We start from the raw sequence: 17,751 nt of genomic DNA on the forward strand, positions 1-17,751 counted from the left end.
TTGTCTTCCGGTTGCTGAACGAATGTATTATAAAGTGACACTCACTGCACACAAAGTGCTTGCCACAAATGAACCACAATACCTTGCTAATCTCAAGGATCATAAACAATCGCACTACCTCCGGTCATCTTCGTTGTGGCTATTGACTAGCCATCGGACAAAGACGGTTAGCGCATCACATGCTTTTAGATGCGCTTCTAAGGCCGTCTGGAACGTTCTTCCTTACGATATTAGAAAGCCACTAGAGCAGGGGTCCTCAAACTACGACCCGCGGGCCACATGCGGCCCGCCGAGGACATTTATCCGGCCCGCCGGGTGTTTTTGCCGCCGCTGCCTGTCTGTTACTTTTTTTCTACATGAGAAGGACGGTCATTGGTGGAAGAGGGAGAGGGGGCGGAGTTTCCCCCAATCAGACTGCATTGATGGGCAGTGCAGTCTGTATGTCTCTGTGTGGGCAAAGTTATTGCTGGTATATTGTTTTTGTAGCGCTGTATATATTGGTATTTTACTAATAGCAATTTTGACTCCCTATGAAACAATGATGTCAAGAAAGAGAAAAATTGACTCGGAGTGTAGGATATTCAAAGAACAGTGGACTTATGATTATTTTTTCATGCAGTACAAGGAAAGAGCTGTGTGTCTGATATGCCAGAATATAGTGTATGTGTTCAAAGAATACAATTTACGTCAACACTATAAAACTCAACATAAAGATACATTTGCTTGTTTGGTCGGAGAAGTGAGAAAAGATAAAATATTAAAACTGAAAAATACATTAACAACTCAGCGAAATAGTTTTGTGAAGCAGCTAAATATTTCATCACTGCGAGCAAGTTTTCAAGTTGCCAAGCTAATAGCATGCACTGGCAGACCATTCGTGGAGGGAGAATTTGTTAAAGAATGCCTTCTTTCTGTTGCCAAAGAGATGTGTCCAGAGAAGGCCGATTTATTTAGTACAGTGAGTCTTTCAGGACCTACAATTACACGGAGGATTGAAGAAATGGGAGACAATTTGCATCAGCATTTGCAAAACTCCACAAAAAAACTTTCCTATTTTTCCTTGGCACTCGACGAAAGCAATGATGTTCGTGATTCTGCACAACTTCAAATTTTTATTCGTAGGACGAATGACTATTTCGAAGTCACAGAAGAGCTTGCTGCACTGCAAAGCATCAAAGGAACAACTACAGGAGAGGATATCTTTCGATTTAAAGCTTTCGTGACTGCAGGGATTCATCTTCTTGGTTCTTTCGGTAAAGTCACATAGAAGGGAAGTAATAAAATAATTCTCACGACGTTTCGGCCACAACGCAAGCAGCCGTCCTCAGGTGAAAACCAGGTATGTTGGGGAGACAGCGTCTGAATGAAACAGCACACGAGCTTGGAGCATATATAAGCTGGGTTGGAAGCGGGGGAAAGAGCGCCTTGACAAAATAATTTCAATATCAAGATGAATTTAGCATATTTATGGGAAATGCAGGAATGTGATTAGTACTACATATGCCCGTGCTGCATATGTAGTACTAATAACTATCCTGCATGTCCCATAAATATGCTAAATTCCTCTTGATATGCAAATTATTTGTCAAGGCGCTCTTTCCCCCGTTTCCAACCCAGCTTATATATGCTCCAAGCTCGTGTGCTGTTTCATTCAGATGCTGTCTCCCCGACAGACCTGGCTTTCACCTGAGGACGGCTGCTTGCGTTGTGGCCGAAACGTCGTGAGAATTATTTTATTATGTTTTATTTTTATTATTTTATTACTTCCCTTCTACGTGACTTTACCGAAAGAACCAAGAAGAGAGGATATCTATGAAAAGGTTTGCCAAACTGTGAATGGTTTGGAGCTGAACTGGGCTAAACTAGCCAGTGTGACAACTGATGGTGCTCCTAGTATGGTGGGTCTAAGAAAGGAGTAATTGCTCGCATTAACCAAGAGATGGACAAACATAACCATTCTCATCCAATAGCCATACACTGCCTCATCCACCAACAAGCGCTGTGTAGTAAATCACTGAAGTGGGACTCGGTTATGAAATTTGTGGTATCTTGTGTTAACTTCATTAGAGCTCATGCACTAAACCACAGACAATTTCAGGCATTTCTGTCTGAGCTAAATGTTGACTATGAAGATGTTCTGTATCACACAGAAGTCCGTTGGCTGAGTCGAGGGAGAGTTTTGAAACGTTTCTATGACTTACTTCCACAGATTACAGCTTTTCTGCTTTAAAAAAACAAAGAAGTACCAGAGCTCAATGATGCAGAATGGAAATGGCACCTTGCCTTTCTGACAGATGTAACAGAGCTACTCAACAGTTTCAATGTGCAACTTCAAGGAAAGGGGAAGCTCATCTGTGATATGCAATCACATGTCAAAGCATTTGAAGTAATATTAGGCCTCCTCATCAAACAAGTGAAGGAGGAAAACTTCTGCCATCTTCCCACAACTCAAAATCTGTTAGCGGAAAAACCATTGGTTGCATTCCCAAACAAAACGTGTGGATTCACTGGAAAAATTGCAAAAGGAGTTCCAATTTGGATTTAAAGAGCTTCATCTCCATGAACAGGACATACAGCTTTTCCGTAACCCATTTTCTATTGACATTGAAAATGTGGATACAATTTACCAAATGGAACTGGCTGAACTGCAGAATTGTGACTCTCTGAAAGACGCATTCAAGTCAAGCAGCCTTCATAATTTCTATGCATCTCTCCCCTCTGAGACATATCCTCATCTCAGGAACCATGCACTTAAAATGGCAACCATCTTTGGCAGCACTTATGTCTGTGAACAGACTTTTTCCAGAATGAAACATTTGAAATCTCCAACCAGATCTAGACTAATGGATGCACACTTGCATCACTTGTTACGACTAGCAGTGACAAATATGGAACCGGACATTGACCATCTCATTAGCCAAACGCAGGCCCATAGTTCCCATTGAAATACTGGCAAGTTTGTTGATTTAACTTTACTTGTTCTTCATTTTAAATATTGTATTTATTCCCGTTTTGTTTCTTCACTTCAAAATAAGATATATGCAGTGTGCATAGGAATTTGTTCATAGTTTTTTTAACTATAGTCCGGCCCTCCAACGGTCTGAGGGACAGTGAACTGGCCCCCTGTTTAAAAAGTTTGAGGACCCCTGCACTAGAGAGATGCACTTTTGAATCTAGATTGAAAACGTATTTCTTTAGAACTGTTTTTTTTTCTTTAGTTTGTTGTCCTCTCGCACCTCCGATTAACACGGTTGGCTATGTACGGTGTGAAAGAAGTTCATCATACATACAAGACTGCCAGCTGAAAATTGAGTGCTGGCCTCCCAGCTGAAGTTCCTTGGAGCGGATGTGCTGTGCAGAAATGGAATCGGTGGACTGTGTGTGTCAGAATTGTGTAAGGCCATAGGCGGGAGTAAAGTTTTGACTTTATACCTTATGCATGTGGCTTTTTGTTTGTTTTTCTCTGCGGTGTGTGTTTGTCATTATTTGCACTCACTGAAGTTTAATACAAACTTTTCACAAAATCAAGTTAAAGGAATAGACTAAATCGCGGCTGCGATAAAATCGAACGTTAGCGTAACATAAACATCGATGTTTACATAAACATCGCACATTGAAACAGTAGTTTTATATATTTGAACCGCAAAATGTAATCTTACCTATAAACGTAATTTTTTGTCTGTCTGTCTGTGCACACGCCTTGCAATGCTTTTAACTAACACACTGTCGGGTTGACGTTTTAATAAAGTACACAGATATAACGCACGAAAAAGCGCTCTTTGTTTTTCCCCCTCCGTGAAATGTAAACTAATTAAATCACACTTTATAACTTTACATTATTACGCTGATTGCGGTGCCAAAACACGCATCTGCGCATGCGCGGAAATGCTGACTCGCGGTTGCCCCTGGCAACGCACGCGAGCTCGTTCAGCGGCGATGGGAGAGATATTCTCCTTCGCGTAAAAAAGGCGAATAAACAAGTAATATTTAAAATACTTTTTTAAACACTCTTTAATGAAATGTACCGTACGAGTAATGGCTGAACTCCACGACTCCAGGAAGTGGCCCTGAAGCTTGCTATAACGTACGGGACCGTGGTGATTCATAGCCAACGTCAGTTGAGCGTGGCCAATTAGACCCAAGCTGAAACATAGCATATATAAAATATTGTTTAAAAATATTTTTGTTTATTTTAATGATAGAATATAGTATTTTCATCAGTATGACATACGTATACCAAGTTTGCAGTCGATACGACATTGGGAAGTGGGTTAGCTTGAGTTACAAGATTTTAGGATACGACAACAACAGAGTTAATAAAAAGCGTGTAAAAGAATGTTTTAAAATTAATGTTTTATTTTATGATAGAATATAGTATTGTCATCAGTATGACATAAGTGTATCAAGTTTGCAGTCGATACCACATTGGGAAGTGGGTAAATTATGAGTTACAATATTTGAGGATACAATAGAGTTAAATAAAAGCGTGTAAAATAAAAAAAATAATTATAATAAAAGTGTGCAAAAACACAGGAGCACAATACTGAGGTAGAGTCGGTAGATACTACTGCAGTCCGTAGATACTACTTTTGACTCAGTAGATACTACTATAGAGCCAATATATACTAGTGCAGAGTGAGTAGTTAATACTGCAGGGCCGGCAGATACTACTGAGTGTCGGTAGATACCACTAGGGTCGGTAGGTGCTACGGTAGAATCGGGAGGTTCTACTGCAGTCAGTTAATACTAATGAAAACTCAGTAGATACTACTATTGAGTCAATAGATACTCCTCTAGAGCCATTAGTTACTGCTGCAGAGTCGGTAGTTACTACTGTAGAGTCGGTAGATCTTACTATAGTCAGTAGTTTCGACTACAGATTCGGTATATACTACTGTAGAGTCGGTAGATACCATGGTTGACTCAGCATATGCTACTATATAGTCAACATATACTACTGTAGAGTCGGTAGTTACTGCTGCAGAGTCGGTAGTTACTAATATAGAGTCAGTATAAACTACTATTGAGTGGGTAGATACTACTATAGTCCGTAGATACTGCTAGAGTTAGCAGATATTACTATCGAGTTAGTAGTTACTACTATAGTCAGTAGATACTACTGTAGCGTCAGTAGTTACTACTAAAAAGTCGGTAGATACTACTATAGAGTTGGTAAATTCCAGCGTAGAGTCGGTAGATACTACTATAGAGTCAGTAGAAAATACTAGTCAGTATATATTGCTGCAGAGTCAGTAGATACAACTATAGTCAGTAGATACTGCTATATAGTCAGCAGATACTAATATAGAGTTAGCATATGCTACTATAGACGAAGTAGATACTACTATTGAGTCAATAGATACTATTGTTGAGTCGCTAGACACTACCGTAACGTCGGGAGATCCTACTGTAGTCTCTGGAGATGCTACTGTAAAGTCGGTAGATACTACTACAGTCAGTGGAGACTACTCTAGACTTAGTTGATACTACTTTAGAGTCACAAGATACTACTGTAGAGTCGGCATATACTACTTCAGTAAATAGATACTACTGTAGACGCAGTAGATACAACTGTATAGTCAGTAGATTATACGACAGTCAGTAGATACGACAATAGAGTCAGTAGCTACTGCTATAGAGTCAGCAGATACTACTGTAGAGTCAGCAGATACTACTACAGAGTTAGTAGTTGCTGCTACAGACATTGGATACTACTATAGATTCAGAAGATACTACTACAGTCACTAGATACCACTACAGTTAGTATTTACTGCTGCAGAGTCAGTAGATATGACTATATAATCATTAGATACTGCTATAGAGTCAGCAGATACTACTATATAATTAGTAGTTACTACTATAATCAGTAGATACTACTATAGAGTACTAATATAGTCATTAGATATTACTGTAGAGTCAGTAGGTACTACTATAGAGTCGGTAGATACTACTATAGAGTCGGTAGATGCTACTATAGAGTCGGTATATGCTAGTAGAGAGTCGGTGAATAATTTAGTCAGCAGATACGACTATAGAGTTAGCAGTTACTACTATAGTCAGTGGATATTACTATACATTCAGTATATACTACTATAGAGTCGGTAGATACTACTGTAGAGTCAGTAGATACTACTACAGTCACTAGATACTATATAGTCAGTAGATCCTGCTATAGTCAGTATATACTACTTTACTCAGTAGATACTGTACACTGTGAAGTCAGTAGATACAACTACAGAGGCAGTAGATACTACAATAGTCAGTAAATACTAATATAGTCAATATATACTACTATAAGGTCACTAGATACGACTGACTCTGTTGTATATACAGGGGGGTAAAATATTTTTAGCGGGTGGGGGGGGGGGGGTGTGTCTGTAATTTCTGGAAACCTTTTAGATCAACTATTTACCCCCCACTTTATATTACTTTTTAATTCAGAACTTCTGCAAATGGACAGACTAATGGAATGCCGTTTTTTCACAATAGCTTAGTATTTGAGTACGTATGTATTATGTTTTTAAGAAAAGGCACGTTTTGAAAAAGATTTCCCCTCCGCATAAAGCCGGGTACTTCCTGCTAGTTTAAGATAGAATCGTACAATTTCAGGATGGCTGCCTAAGCAACTTTGGGCTGGGTGCTAGATCGACTCAGCAGAATCGATCACAATTAGCCTCGATTCACGAGCCACAACGACATTTGGCTATTGACACGCCCCTACGACTAACACCACGCCCACTTTATTATTCCATCTGTGGGCAAATCTCGGATCGGTAATTTCGTCGGGTGTTCGACTTTATCGCTCTATTACAGCGCCACGGTCGTGTGGGTGGTGTGATGTTATCTTCCTCTCCTGTCGGTTCAATTCCCACCCTGATGCATGCATATTTGAAGTTTGAATTTTCTTCCCATGGTCATGTGAATTGTTTTCTTTGGATCCTACAGTTTTTCCCTCCACTTTTATAAACATGCGTTGAGATTATTTAGATTATTGTGCTACTGTAAATGTCATATGATAAGCCACTTCGTTGAGCTATCATTTCTGGACAGGTCGCTTTTGAAAAAGCTAATAGCCCAGTGGTTTTTACCTGGTAAAATAAGAAAAAGTTCATTTTTATTTGGAAAAAAAATTCTAAGTTATTTGATTACCTCTACTATGCTTTACACTCCTATCGTGGTTTTTGTATTGTTTGGTGTTGTAACATTCTGACCTGCCCCTACTGGACATCTGTAAAAAAGATCTGTAAAGTTTATTGGATTCATCCAGAATAAATTAATATTCTGATCTGATTCTGATATACGTAAGCCTTCCATGACGAAATATTGAGTCATAATTAGTTTATTTTGGGTTTTAGATTGGTCGCCATGTAGATATAACGCCAAGTTTCTTTAACTTTAACCCTTCACCACCCGACATCTGTGAAAAGGAGCTTTAGATTTCATCGGATTCGTCCAGTACACATAAATATTGTTATTCTGATTTGCAACACAGATTCAAATCGGTCTGAGCACCATTTATTTCACTTTTAACGACACCCGCCCCATTCAATTCTCTGTTAGGTATATATGGTGAACTTATTTTACACCGTACATAGCTAACCGTGCTAACCGAGAGGTGCTTCATAGACTGCGCTACAATACCACCACACTGTTCATGGTAACAATCTTACCACTGAACTCTCACCACTTTTAGAACCACCTCAGCCCTCCGAGTACAAAAGCATACTCATTGAGAAACAAAAATGTATTGTAGAATTGGAAAAAAGAATCTGACCTTAAAGTCCGCAGCCAGATCTGGAAGGATCACATTAAACCAAATTATTCAGCCTCAGACAGGGTCATACCTTGACAATGCTTTCGGGACTGCAGGAATTCAAATTCTTTGGGTCTTTCAGTAATGTCACGTAGATAGGTTCAAAGAAAAAACTAAAAATAACAAGGGGGAGGTGTGAAAGTGCTGCCCCCTGCTGTGTAAAAGAGAGATCACTTGAAGAGATATCGGAAGTAGCTCGGTGGTATCCGTTGCAGTTGGCTGCTCTGACACGAAGAGTTGCACTGGTCTGCAAAGTTGTAATTAGATGCTTAATTGTTGTAACATGGTGCCTATGATAAACAATGGCTATACATCTGATGGAAATTACAGTATTGTTCATAATCAATGTTTTTTGGGTGAGATCCCGTAAGTATAAATGCGTCGTTAACCTCCCACCGCCCGACATAGCCAATTAGTAAAGTTTGACACTTACACAAAACGTGCCTATTAGTTACTACTTAAGCACACTGGTGTGTTGGAGGCTAAATCCATAACATTTACAATTAGAGTACTGTGAAATTACGCTGGTGATTACAGCATCGATAATAATTTTTGCCAAACCTTTTGTGGCAAACCTTACTAATTGGCTGTGTTGGGTGGTGGCGGGTTAACGACACATTTATACTTACGTGATCTAACCCCAAAAAAACGTTATCATGAATATGACAGTATCGGTGAGTAAATTCGTTATTAACAAGCTGACGTGACAATGATGCATGCTACATTTTAATGGTGCGGTTGTTGTTGCCCTAGGTTGCAAGAGTTGCAAATGGTTGTCAGATATCAGGTAAGCCCTGCAACCATTGATTGCCCTGTAAAACATAGCCTCGCCATTTCCTGTGCTCACGGTCAGCGAAACAAAATATATTTTGGGGCAAACGTGGAGAAGGAGGATCCTAGAGATTGAGATATACAGAGACACGCTCAGACAAGATGCTAGCCAAAAAGATAGGACACACACACAGAGAAAAGATGCGATACAAACAGATAACATACACACAGACGAGCCAAAGGGATAGAACACAAACAAGGACAATATGCTAGCCAAACAGATAGGACACGCACAGAGCAGTAGCGTAACTATAAGCGAAAAACTGTTTGTTATTTACCAGGTAAGGCCCATTGAGCTATATCGCTCTTTTTCAGAAGTGACCTGGCTATCACAAATTATAGCTCAACGTGTAAATTTAAAGCAGCAGCAAAATACTCTAAATGCATTAATGTTGATCCTAAATGTGGAGCGAAAAACCGGAGGACCAGGTTGAAAAATACACACGCCCACGAGAAGAGAGAATTCAAACTCCAAATATACAGGCGTCATGGTCGGGATGAAACCCACGACCTCATAATAGCAGGTGAGGTAGTTATCATATCCTAGCCACCATGGCGCCTAGCGTGGGGACAGGGGTCGCCTTGGCCCCCTGGTAGCCAAAGCTATGCGTTGGGGCCCTCTTGACAACCACAATGAGATTTGTTTTCGATAACAGTGTCAATTGCAGTTTCAATATATTTTCATGAAAATGCGTTCACATTCGAACTCCGTTTCTGGGACATTTATTTCATTAGATACGCGACAATTATATTGCAAAGAGGCACTATGGAGCTGCAATGAATGCATTTAGCAAAGACGGAGCGCCCCTACGGCGTTAAATATTTGAGACAACGTGAGTGTAATTACGATGTGGTTAGGACAAAAGGAGCTACGATATCGAATAGCCTCTATGTGCCACCGTGCGAAGAGACAATCGCACTATTTGGGGCCCCACCTGATCGATTTCCGCACCCCCTGAGCTGATGTAGCTAATACGCCACTGACATGGAGACAATGAGAGAGGCAAGGAGATGGGCACACAGACGCAGAGACAAAGATTCCCCGTATTAACTTAACAAACTGTTGGGGAAAGTGCTGTTAGCGAGTAGCAGCGCCTATGAAGGCCGGAATGGCACATGATGGGGTCGGTGATGAGGCTATCACCGTACCCAGTCGCCTTTGAGGCAGGCCTAGAGAGACAGACATAGGGAAAACGAGACAGACAGACGCAGAGGGACAACGAGAGAATGGGTGAGAGATGAACACAGAGAGGGCAGGCAAAGAATGAAAACAGCAGACATGGGAATAATCGGAGGCAAAAAAGGGAGACAGAGGCACGCAGAGATAAACACAGAGATAAAGAGACACTGAGACCCTGAGAGATCCAGACGCAGCTAGACAAGAACATGAGCACAAGAGAGAAACAAGGCGACCTGAAGACAAGAACACAGCGCGAGCGATTCCTTAATGGTGCAAGATGCAGTTTAACATTTTCAATGAACTCCTTGTATTTATGATGGAGGAAGCATTGCCTTCGTGAAAAAATTGAGTTGTCCTAAGGTTGTCGTGGTGTGGAAAACCATGAGATATCGTTTAAGGTAAGGTCCAAGATTAGTGTTTAATCTGCTTTGTTAAACTGTTCTATCGTGATTGGTATGCAAAGCATTTTTTTTTATATAAAATAACAAACCAAATAAAGTTAAGGTCAAAATGAATAAGCATTGCTTTGCAAAATGTTCGCGGTTTTATGTGATAATTGATTAACTTGATTATAAATTGTGTAACTGACAATATCTGCGTCATCGATTGTAAAGATCAAAGGTTAGTCTCCTCATGGCTGACGTCGAACTGAGGTTGAACTTTAAATGTCAGAAATTTAGACTTAAAACTTTCGTGACTGCAGGAATTCATGTTCTTGGTTCTTTTGGTAAAGTCACGCAGATAGAAAAAATAATAGTAAAATAAAATAAATTAAAATAAATTGAAAATAATTAAAGTAAAAAAAAACATGACGTTTTGATCGCAACACGAGCGTTATTTTTCTCTCCGCCTGATGAAGACCGCTTGTGTTGCGATCGAAACGTCGTGGGTTTTTTGCTTTTATTATTTTCAATTAATTTTTTATTTTATAATTTTTATTTTCTATCTACGTGACTTTTCCGAAAGAACCAAGAAAATGTCAATGGCATCAAACAAACGATGCACATTTAATTAAATATTTGTGGACAACTCATGCAATGCTGATCGTCGTATTGTTGAAATGTATTAACCTAACACGCTGGTTTCCGCAGTCAATACGATTTATCATATATTTTTGGTGTGGGCCATGCAATTATCTGACCAAACTTGTGTCGTAAAAGCCGTCCATCACCCAACGCGGCCCACTAAAACATTTTTTGTCGCATGTTGTATAAGCATTTTAACGAGTGGGTTCTTTACCGGTTCGCTGATGTAACCAGAAAAATCTGCCGGTTTCAGGAATTGTGGAAACGGCCTAATGATGGTGGTTGTAACTATCAGCGAATCAGCGAACAATATCCAATAGTGAAATATTGCGACATTGGCTCTCCAAAGCACCGGTAATCACGAGGCAACTTAATTAAATTGGCCGTGTCGGTTGGAGGAGGGTTCACGGACACAACATGTTACTCAGGCGACGATAAATCAATTACGATCCCTGACGTCCACTGCTGGCTGAGGACAGCTGGCCAGAACTTGTTAAAAATTGGTTACAGTTCGTTCGTTCGTTTCTCAGTCCGCTTGTCGTGGTGAGGGTCGTGGCGGTAGCGTCTTGAGTAGTAGCGGCCCAGACTTCCCTTTCCCTGGCGACATACTTCAGCACTACTATACACTGCATTACGATACACTACTATACGATACACTACTATACACTACTATACACGTACTCTAGCTCTTCTTGGGGAATTCACAGGCGTTCCCAGGCCAGCAGATCGACGTAGTCCCACCAGCGTGTCTTGGGCCGTTTTTTTTCTTCATATTACATCGATTAGACACGGAGGTGGGGAGTGGTGGCACAGTGGTTAGTGCACTGCGCTATGAACCCTGTGACCCGAATTATATTTCTGGCCATGAATATCATCCATTTGACAGTGATAGCTGAACTATTTCTGCCAAACCTTCACCCTCCGAGTTCTATCTCCGATCCTTTCACCAATCCAGAATAATCAGAATATTTATTTATCCTGGAGGAATCCATCGAGCTATGAATTTCTTTTTCAGATTCCTGTGACACAGGGGTGGTGGCCTTTAAGCAGCAGAGGACTGAAAAAAGACTGTTATTTGTCATTGTTATTGTTTTGCTTATTAAGATTCGTGTGCATTAATTATAACTGAAGGAGTGCAGGTGAGTGCCAGGAGTGAAACAACGATCACAGTCACGTGGACGGAGGTCGGTGTGGACGCCACCAGCTACGTCTTACAATTAACCGACCGAATCACACTCACATTCTCGTCCTTCACTGTCAATGGGAGCGCCTCCAACTTCACATTCACGGGACTGGTGCCTAACAGATACTACATCATTGCCATAACTGTCAACTGCATTGGCACAAGACACGTCTCTTACACCGTGTACGACAGCACATGTGAGTGACCTGCTGCGAGATGGCACCACCATAGAGAGTTTTAATTTCCTTATCACAATGTGAAAAAAAAAGTTTTCTGCCTGGATGGCTAGCTTCCTTCCTGGTTGGCTAGCTGGCAGGGTGGGGTGGGGGTACATACAGATGGTTGCTATTTATAAAGAAAACAAAACATTTCCCGTCAATTGCAATTAGTAATAGAGTGGCCCTTTGAAGTCCTCCCATCGTCATCGAGTAACACCACCAGGCAGGTGAAAGTGGGTAGAAACCGCCTCGAGGGCTGTGGGTTCCATGCGGTGAGGAATGGAGGTCGAGACTGGGATGCCACTAATTCCTCACCAAAGACAAAAAAAACCCCCAACCCAAAGCCTGGACAGATTATTGGGGATAGTGCTGTTAGCAAGTAGTGGCACCTATGAAGATCGGCAAGGAAACACGAGGCGGTGGATGACCAACACCACACCCGACCGCCTGTCTCTGCAGTGGTGATGTTAACACACAGCACCAGGTACTCATTTGAGGCTGAGCCGACCTAGGGGAGGCTCATGACAGGTTTAGATAATTGGCATTGGTGTTGGCCCTGAGCGGGAATCAAACTCGGGTTGCCGGGTTCATAGTGCAAACCGCTACACTACCGCCACACACGCATACACAGCTGTCTGTGCAAGTGTGTACGCACATATGCATCACCATATCATTCGTACTATCATATAATACTACGGTATATTATTAAAGGTTCGTTGGCTAGCTGCCTGGCTGGCTGGAGGAAAGGGGAAAGGGAGGGGTCATGTCCAAAAGGGGCACGTGGGGTGCTAGTTTTCTATAAAAAAAGATTACAATATGGGAAAGAAATGGTGATGACATCTCCGACCCTAGGAACATATTTGCAGGTTTTCTGACCATTGTGTGAGGTCTTGGGGGAGAGGAAATCCCTCAGCCAAGAAAACATAATCGGGAAAAGTTGGGATGACCCTACTGGGACTGCCGTGCCTCAAATATTGGAAGTAGTAGTCACAACCTGTGAACGGCTGGCTGAGGTGCCATCTGTTGAGGACGTACAGAAGGCGATCCAGAGTCTGAGACCAGGAAATGCACCGGGCAGAGATGATCTCCCAAGCTAACTGCTGAGGGAGGGTGGCGTTTGTGTGCAGACTGCCCTATATGACATCATTACAACACTCTGGACATCTGGACGGGTTTAACAGGATTGGACGACTGTTCTGATGGCCCCCCACTTTAATAGGGAGGACAACACAGACTGTAACAACTGCAGAGACATTTAATTGAACTTCCTTGTCACTTAAGATAAACTGGCATTAATAAGGATGCACAAACATATGAATCTGACATCAATTCTCTTGACACATGACATCATGCAGGCTAGCAATGTTCCAGAAACATTCACGTGATAGATAAAGCAAAGGGCAATGTAACACTGATTTTTTAGTTTTTGTTCGAAGTGTTGACAAATCGAAGTTGAGAACTCTCAGTGATTTGATTTACTCTGTTGCACCCTAAATGCATTTGTTATTCCCCACTGGTCGTTTTGCAGTACCACCCTGAAATGTGACATACAGAGCCACGATACATGGCCAATAAATTATCTTTACGAAATCGATTGTAAGAACGTGTTAACGAAAACAAAAAAAGACATGAATGCACTTAAAAGCGAAACGAAATGTAAACTGCGAAATCGAAATGTACCGAATAATGCTATATGTTGAAAAACAGTGAACATGTTGCTGATGTTACTAATCCACTTTCTAATGCTGTTTTTCAGTGCCACCCAAAGTCAATGTGACCATTACTGACAAGACAATGACAAGCATGAGCTTCTCATGGGAGGTTCCTTCCTCCAGTTTGTACTACAGTGCTCGCTTGAAAGACAATAACAACATAAACCAGTCCTCGTATGTGCTGTCTACGGGTAGCATCACATACACCAATCTGATTCCTGACACAAACTACTATGCATATGTGGAGACGAGAAATCTTTATTGCTCCCAAGGATCTGATGTGGTCATGGATAGAACCTGTAAGTATTTTCAAATCTGAAATTCAATGTCATTCCAATGTCATGAGCAAGGGCTTGAGGACGTGTAACAATCATTTATGTTTACATGAACGTATTGGCTGTACACTGGCGGTGCACGGTATATAACAAATTAACGTTTTTGCGCAATGATGATTTATTTTCCCGCGATTCGCAAACCGCCGGTCGTGGTGGTGTGTCAAAATCAGTTTCGCGATGCCAAAGCGGTGGGAAGACGGAACGTTAAGTGAGCAGGGCTGAACACGAAGCTTCGCAGTCTGTTGCCATATAGCAGCGCCCAGCCTGATGACAATCGCCTGCTCCGTGCTCCAAAAAGGCAAGACTGGATTCCTTGTGCCCTTAGAGACTTGGTCAGCCGGTTCCTCGATTAATTTTCGGAATAATTTATTTGGCGGACGGTGGCATTAAAATATTACGACTCGTGGTGTCACCACCGCACGTTCGAATGGGGGACGCGGCTGCTGAATCTGAGTGCAACTTCTGATGGAGAGTCCTGCATCTCACTCAAGGGGCAGCAACGACGTCGTCAGGACTATGACAAATCAGAATAGGTTTTATCCTTCATGGCAATAAAACAGGAGATGTTAATCTGTTGAAACACCAGATTGATTATACCTTTTGCAAGGAATCAAGTCTGCATTATGCACCAGTACTTCTGGCGGACATGCAAACAAACACGCTCTGACAATAATGCCAACGTCAGGACTGTTTTATGAGGACCGGTGCATTATGCTGCAACTGGTGTACCGTCAATACGTCCAAATATATATAAACATAAATGTTTACTTATATATGAACACGTCGTGCCTTCCTCTTTCTCCTCCGTCTTTGTCTTGGCATCATTTGAGTGCGAAGCATCATCTCACTCCATTGTCTTTTTCACTCGCCATCTCTTTCTTTATATTCTTTGGGTCTTTCGGTAAAGTCACATAGCTAAGTTCAAAGAAAATAACAAAAAAAACTACGACGTTTCGATCGCAACACAAGCGGTCGTCATCAGATGACGTCAGATGACGACCGCTTGTGTTGCAATCGAAACGTCGTAGTTTTTTTCGTTAGTTATAGTTATTTTCTTTGAACTTATCTTCGTGACTTTACCGAAGGACCCAAAGAATATGAAATCCTGCAGTTACGAAAGCTTTAAGTCAAGATCTCTCTCTCTCTCACACACTCCATCGGGAACGTGTTGTATATGTAATGGGTTCAATTTAGGCGCACACACTTCTTGGGAGGCAACACTCATTTATTAATTAACACAACGTTTACTCAACAGTTACTCTTACTCTACACATAGGGTGGTGACCACCGACCTACACTAGCTAACACACAATTGTATTTTAGCCGCTCCAGCGTGACCCAGCCAGGTGGCTGCTGGCAGTCCGCTCACTGTAGGTCTTCTCTTCTGGCATCTTCACGAGGTGTCTTCATTCTTCTCAGGAACAGCCCTGCTCTCCGTTCACACCACGCTTATATCTCGTCTCTCTGGCGTGGCCGGCTCCGCCCAGGCCACGCCTCCCTTCCCAGGCCACGCCTCCCTTCCCAGGCCACGCCTCACTCCCCAGGCCACGCCTCACTTCCCAGGCCACGCCTCACTTCCCCCACCTCTGGGAAGGTCCGGATCCCTCCAGCACGTGACCCCCCAGGCACCCCCTTGGGGCCCCCAGCCCTCGTACGGGCCAACACAGTAGTGACCGTTCTGTCACTACATATATATGCCCCCTTTTCCAAAATGTATATTAAGGTAAATTCTGCCAATTTTTTGTTGTTGTAATAATCAATCGGGGTGTAGCTTGGGGCACAAAGGGGGTGATACGAACCCCCACCCCTCAAACAGCAGCTGCCTCTCACAAGCCACACCAGGCATGGAAGTAGCAATAGAAGGTAATTTAAAAAACCCTGGTGCAAAAGGGGAAGGGGTGGTTGATAATGAGATTCTCGGGAAATCTCTACCGGGCTTCAAAGGCCGCCACAAAACACGTACAAGCAACAGGCGCCGCGATTCTTCCTGGGTGGCGAGAACAGAAAAGGGATTGAACAGACAACTGTTTATTTTGTTTATTTTAATACAACGGTAAAAGTTCGAAGCTTGGATATAAGTGAAGTACCGGTGAAGACGCTTGACGCCGAGGTTGAGGCACACGTATATTTATTTCACAATACGACAGTGGGCATATACACACTCGAGGGGGTATCGGCCCCCTCACCCGTATAACTCGGGATACACCCCTAGCTAACTCTGTCCTAGCCCCGAATCCTCCACTAATGGGCTAGGGGAGGCTAACTGGCCCGACACTGGTAAGTCGGGCCTGGTACCCGGAGTTCCAGACCAGCTCTTACAAGAGCACCGGCTCTGGCTTTCGGGACCACGCCGCTGGCTCAGTCCTGTCCGGCCCTGAAAAGGACATCGAACTAGGGGAGTCCAGGGCTCTATCTAAGACGTCTTCAGTCTTCTTCCCTTAGCTTAAACATAACTGACTCGAGCCCTTTGAACATCCCCTTTTATACCCAACCCCTCCCTGAGGGGTGGGGCCCCGGGGGATCATAACGTTCGAACCAGCCCCCCCCAGGGTGTCTGGCTCGGATGTCGTAGAGGGCACCTCCTCGTGCACTTACGTAGCCCCGCCCACTGTGTTTGTTTTCCATAGGCTGCCATGCATAACGGGCCCTCTCTTTAACACCCCTACATCACCCCCCCCCCGCATAGCTTGCAGCCGTCCCGGCTGCCAACATACAAAAATGACAATAAAAGTGCATTTACACCTTGACCGCGCGTGTGCCTCACTATTTTTCAACAATAACAAGAACAGCAACAAGAACACAACAAAATGCAACAGCAAGAAGAGAAAACAACCCGACGCACCCCCCCTTGAATAAATACGAATTCCGTAAAAAAAAACAACCTATATACAATTTGCAGGGAACCCACCATACACACAACACCAGGTGAACCCAACGTATGTACATTTCAATGGGCAGGGAACACACCACCCACACAACACACAATGAACCCAACATATGTACATTCAATGGGCAGGGAACACACCACCCACACAACACACGATGAACACAACCTATGTACACATCTTCCGGCCTCATAACAGTCTGCGCATTTTTGCGCGCGTCCTTGCAGCGGGCCCCTCACACGGGGTAACCCCGGGTGGCGGACCGTCAGGTGGCAATTGTCCATCCCGGAGTGAGTCCTCATCCGATGCCGCGCGACCGTCGGTATCCCCAGGAGGGGTGGTCGGGCGTGAGCCCGTCAGTCCTGATGCACCTGGAGGTGGCACGGCCGGCAAGGCATTAGGTGAGAACGACGGAGACGGACCCAATGAGTCGGTCGACCCCCCACACGTTTGGCCACGCATGTGTGAAGTGGGTTTGTGTACCGCAACGAAGGGTTTTAACCTAGAGGGGTGCACGAACCATCGCCGCTTCCCCCATTTAATGCGCACGCACTGTGGTCGCAAAACTT

At 43.0% G+C, this 17,751-nt stretch overlaps 1 protein-coding gene across 3 annotated transcripts in view; it reads left to right on the forward strand.

The window, feature by feature from the left end:
* The window catches only part of LOC133359832 (receptor-type tyrosine-protein phosphatase beta-like), a 425,084-nt gene that overhangs the window by 4,064 nt on the left and 403,269 nt on the right, over nucleotides 1-17,751 (forward strand). For all 3 annotated transcript variants that reach the window (XR_009757187.1, XM_061578373.1, XM_061578374.1), the window contains exons 3-5: nucleotides 8,567-8,600; nucleotides 11,981-12,229; nucleotides 14,007-14,261. Coding sequence is in view for 1 of the 3 variants with exons in the window: in XM_061578373.1 (XP_061434357.1) it covers nucleotides 8,567-8,600; nucleotides 11,981-12,229; nucleotides 14,007-14,261 (538 nt within the window). In the remaining 2 variants the exon portion in view is untranslated. The remainder of the gene's footprint in view (nucleotides 1-8,566; nucleotides 8,601-11,980; nucleotides 12,230-14,006; nucleotides 14,262-17,751) is intronic.

The sequence above is a fragment of the Lethenteron reissneri genome, chromosome 66, assembly GCF_015708825.2.
Source record: "Lethenteron reissneri isolate LAM-NWPU_2019-01 chromosome 66, ASM1570882v1, whole genome shotgun sequence".
NCBI classification, from domain to species: domain Eukaryota; kingdom Metazoa; phylum Chordata; class Hyperoartia; order Petromyzontiformes; family Petromyzontidae; genus Lethenteron; species Lethenteron reissneri.